At 42.5% G+C, this 5,090-nt stretch overlaps 1 protein-coding gene across 1 annotated transcript in view; it reads right to left on the reverse strand.

Moving 5' to 3' along the window:
- Tbxas1 (thromboxane A synthase 1) overlaps nucleotides 1–5,090 on the reverse strand; it is a 204,968-nt gene that overhangs the window by 120,078 nt on the left and 79,800 nt on the right. The window contains exon 4 of the mRNA XM_004629042.2: nucleotides 3,249–3,345. Within this exon, the coding sequence (XP_004629099.1) occupies nucleotides 3,249–3,345 (97 nt within the window). The remainder of the gene's footprint in view (nucleotides 1–3,248; nucleotides 3,346–5,090) is intronic.

Genomic DNA, 5,090 nt, shown 5'->3' on the forward strand with positions numbered 1-5,090 from the left:
GTCATGTGTTTGGGCCATAGGTATGAAAAGGAAGTAGGAGACATAGTTCTTGGCCTCAAAGAATTAATAATCAAGGGAGAATAGAAGCCACATCTTCCTTAACAGTAAGGCACAGTGGGACCAATTGCAAAAGTGAGTGAGACATAAGAGTTCAGAGATGGGGGACAGTAGACATCAACAGAGGCAGGGAGGGAGTACTTCCTGGAGGAGGCAGAGTCTACAGAGATTTAGAAGAACAGCTAGCGTTTGGATGGGTGCAGAAGAGGTGGAGCGCTTTCTTGCTAACAGCCACTACCGGATATTGTCCTTGTCCCCCCTGCCAAGCACTGCATAGGTGCAGGGCTTAAATGCATGCTAGCTTTCCAATGGTTCAAAAATGTAGGTGGTATTCCCATTTTCCAGAGGAAGAACAAGAGGCTTAAAAAGAAATTGGCTCAAAATGACATTGCTAATAAAAGTGAAACCCACTGTTTGGCAGCCTACCATTCCAGGGTTCTGTCAGTTACTAGCAAAGGTCTAGGGACAGGATTATCCAGGGGCAGGGCTGTCTGGAGACCAACAGAGATGGCACCTGGGATTGGAGGGCAGTGAGAGGAGGATGGAGCATATGGGATGGATCTAAATTACAGTGGTCCTTAAATCATCTCTGGGAGACTTGAATTTAATGCTAAAGGCTTAATCCTGTGTTGAGTGGAAAAGGAAGGAAATTGGAACCATGCTCTGGAATGTGGGGCCCTGAACCTAGAGGGCTAGCTGAGCATTTTGGAAGAAACAGAAGAAATCAATCAATTTGTTCAGGGGAGAAATAGGCCGAGGCTGAAGGCAACTTTATTTGGTGCCCTCTGGCAGAACTCATGGATTAGCCTTGTCCACATCTAGCAAAAACATTGGAGTACAGCCCACTTCCAGTGACGTCGTGGAGGTCATCTGAGCTGTACAGCCCACTTTCAGTGACGTCCTAGAGGTCATCTGAGCCATATAGAGACACACAGTTGTTGGGTCCCATCTTGCCGCTCAGGGACTCACTGCCGGGCAAAGTGAGTAGTCATGTGTTTGGGTCATGGGTGGCACGCAGGCGGGACGCAGCACCCAGCCCTATGACTCACCACTTCCTTGACTTCTTTAGTCAACACCCCTTGCTGACGGTATGCATGACATCCACTGAATGGGGAGACTCAGTCTCTGAGATCCCAGCAGGACAGAAGGCCTTTGGGGGGTCTTTGAACAGGGGACAATGTCACAGTGTTTGGGAAGAGAATCTAAAGTCCACACCAAAGGAATTAAACATCTGCATTTCCTTTGGCCATTCTGAGGGGATGGAGGCAGCAGGACAGGCTGTCGCGGTCACTCCCTTCTGGGGCCACATGGTGTCTGGAGAGGGGCATAACGCTCTGTGTCTGAAGATGAGTGCATTTTGGATGACTAGTCAATTATCTGATTAAACTGTGATCCCTAGAAATGTCAGCAGAAGCAGCCATTTGTAGCAGTGCAATACAAAGAGCGCTGGACCGCCTCTCGAGGTAGTAGCCCACTAACATCTGCCACTACTCCAGCTAGGCATGGGCCAAGGTTGGTCACAGAACCTCTCTGAGCCTTAGTTTCCTTGTCCATGAAATGGAAGCACTTAAGGTACCAGTCTCATAAGATGTGATGGTGAAAACAAGAACAAAAGCCAACAGCCAAGCCAGCAAAACCCTCTGGATGGCTCAAATGGTAGAGTGCAGGGGTCCCTCCGAGAGCTCACATCCAGTGAGCTTTCCCATGGGTGCCCCGGATGGCCCAAGCACCCCACTGTAGGAAGCCCACCGCACTGTGAACGCATTACCAGCCTGCCCACCCCTTCCCCATGGCACCTTGCAGGCACGATGCCATTTTTTTCTGTCTTTACAGGCAGCACCAAGATAATGCCTGGCCAATGGCAAATGTGCAAAAAGTTTGCTAAGTAATCAACAGAAGAATGAATGCATTACCCACTACTCCTACAAGAATAGAAAATGAAGTTTTGACATCTCTCCCCAAAACTGGTTAGCATAGAATTGTATGGATTCTTATAAGCATCTATTTATGTAATTCACTTTAGATTTTTTTTCCAGAAATCCACATAAAAATTGTTGGTCTTCTCTGTTAACATTCCCATCTCCACATTTTTAAAAAATATGGATAACATTGATCTCTGCCATTTTCTATCATCTTTCTAATTTTTTGAGGTTTTTTGTCAAAATTAGTAGGATACCTTTTTCTTTTTAAGGCACAGGGGATTGAACCCAGATTTTGTGGGTTCAATGCTGCTGAGCTATATCCCTGGTCCCTTAGGATACTTTTGAAGTACTTTGTGCTTTCCAAATAGGATGGGGTATGTAGGTTGGAGAGCAGAATAAATAAGGGCTACTTGGGCGAATTTCCTTACTAATGTAGTTTATCTTTCCTTCTCTGACCTTAATACTTTTACATTTTCTGGTACTCTTTCATATACTCTTCTATCAAGAGTTCTAGACATAAGACCCTTGACATTTTGCTTTTTCTGCTTTATTTTCTTATAATAGCTCAGTGTGCTCTGTCGCTTAGTCTGTGCCCCCCCTGGAGCCCTCTAGTTTTTGAGCACAGCTTGAGAAAACTTCCATGGTTTTAGTATTTTTGTTAAGCTCAACTTCTGTTGAGTTTCAATTTCTTGAAGCATTTCTTAAATATAAACATCAGCTCTCTGTGGCAGCTCTGCTCTCTCTCCTTCTCAAATCCAAGTTCAGTGGGAAGCTTAGTTCTGAATAGTGCTGACCTAGACCCAGTGAAACTAAGGCCATCATCTCCCTAGAAGGTCTGTCATGTGGTCCTTTCATCCTACGGTGGCCCCAGGCCCTTCATAAGCAGAGATGTGGCATTTATACACCATGGAGTACTATTCTGCTAAAGATTAAATCTGAGCCATTTGTAGGAAAATGGATCTGCCTAGAAACTATAATATTAAGTAAAATAAGTCAGACAGCTTAAATATCTATTGCCTGGCTTCTTTTATATGGGAAACTGAAAGTATAAATAATTTAAAGAGCAAAATATAGGCTAGATAACAGAAAGGAGAGAGATAGAATTTTTGCAAGTGGACAAGGGATCTAGAAGTGGAGGGAAGGGAGAGGGAGGCAGGGCAAGGGGAGAAGGGAAGGAAAGGAAGGTGTGCTGTGTGCGTGTACCAACTCTCCACAGTGAACGCAGTCACTATTTACTGAAAACAGGTACCAGCCAAGGAAACTACGTACCATTCTGTTGGCAAAGTTATTGAAGTTCTCAACTAACACCTGCTTGATCATGCTTGGCTCAGCAATAACGATATACATCCGACGACCAAGATAGTACCTGGGAGGAATAAAAAGAATTACATTAAAATGTGTTGCCTTCATTGCTCATTTTTCTTTTCAACAAAAATTCACAGTGGCTTAGCATGAAGGACAAGATACATAGGAAGTAAGAGGAAGAGGAGACAGGAAACATGTTTTACTCATAAGAAATAGTAGGACTATGATGATTTGACATCAGAGTTCTTCCACCAATATTTATGAAATATCACCTTGTACCATTCTCTGGAGAGCCTAGAGTGGATAAGACACATGTCTGCTTCAAAGAGCTTATATCCTTTTTTTTTTTTTTTTTTTGCCTTTTATTTGCTTGGTACAGGGTCTCACTGTACATAGCTAGGACTTGTAGCAATCCTCCTGTCTCAGCCTTCCTGGAGCTGCGATTACATGCATGCACCACCATGCCTGGTTTCGGTGGCTGACATGGCATACCTGGGATTCCGGGGCTGGTATGGCATGTGGTACTGGGGATCAAACCTAGGTCCTTGCACTTGCCAGGTAGGCACTTAGACTGCTGAGCTATCTCCCCAGCCCCAATAAGCTTATATCCTGATGGGAAGACAGAGCTTACAAATGTTAATGCAATATGAAGAGGTTTGTAAGATCCAGTAGTGAGACAAAGAAAAGGGACAGAGTTCAGTGTTGTCTATATTTGACCCCAAAAATGTGGAGAGAGGCATGCTAGCAGGAGAAGATGATAACTTTTAATTGCTTCTTAAAAAGTCTAAGGGAACTGTCTCATTGCTATCTGTTTATCAATAAAACTTTGAAAAAAAGTCTAAGGGAAATTAATAAACATGCTCACAAGAATTCAGAAAGATTAGACTTTCTGAGAATAGGCTGAATACTTGGCTTCTACAACTGTTGATGAAGAAACTCAACAGATATTTATGATATTTTGGGAAGGAATGGAAGAAGGGCTCAGCCAGCCAGCCTGATGCTGGTGGTGATCTCTTTCTGGAGTGAATACCTGTGTTCATGTCCTATATATATAGAGAGAGAAAGAAGGGTCTAACCATGAAACTCAGGCTGGCCTCTTCAATCCTGAAGATGTAAAGGTAGACAGAGAGTTCACGAACAAAAACCAAATTGCATAGGAAATACTTCAAAGAATCAATAACTAGGATCTCATTTTATTGAAAAGTTTATGCACATCAAAAGAAATCACCAACAGAGGAAAAAGGAAACCCATAAATTGGGAAAAATTTTAGCCAGCTGTCCCTCAGACAAAGGACTTCTATCTAGAACATATAAAGAATTAAAAATATCAAGCCCCAAAATTCAAAGACCCAATCCAAAAAAGAGCATCTTAGGTGAATACACACCTCTCGGGTGAAGAAATACAAATGGCAAATAAATATACGAAAAAATGTTCAACAGCACTGGTCATTTGAGAAATGCAAATTAAAGCAACACTGAGATTACAACTCACCCCAGTTGGAACAAATGCTGGAGGGGCTGTGAGGAAAAGGAACTCTTCTCCACTGTTGGTGGAACTGTAGACTTGTACAACCACTATGGAAATCAGTGTGGAGATTCCTCAAAAAAAGTAGGATTAGAGGTTCTATTCAACCCAGCTATTTCCCTTTTGGGTATTTTTTCCAGAAGAACTGAAAAGATTGATGGTGCAATAGATGTGAATCCATGTTTATAGCAGCACAATTTGTCATGCCTAAATCTTTTTTTTTTCTGTTTATTTTTATTTTTAATAGAATGCAAATTGAAAATAAATTATTTACAAACATA

Source organism: Octodon degus, unplaced genomic scaffold (assembly GCF_000260255.1).
Source record: "Octodon degus isolate 3935 unplaced genomic scaffold, OctDeg1.0 scaffold00027, whole genome shotgun sequence".
NCBI lineage: Eukaryota > Metazoa > Chordata > Mammalia > Rodentia > Octodontidae > Octodon > Octodon degus.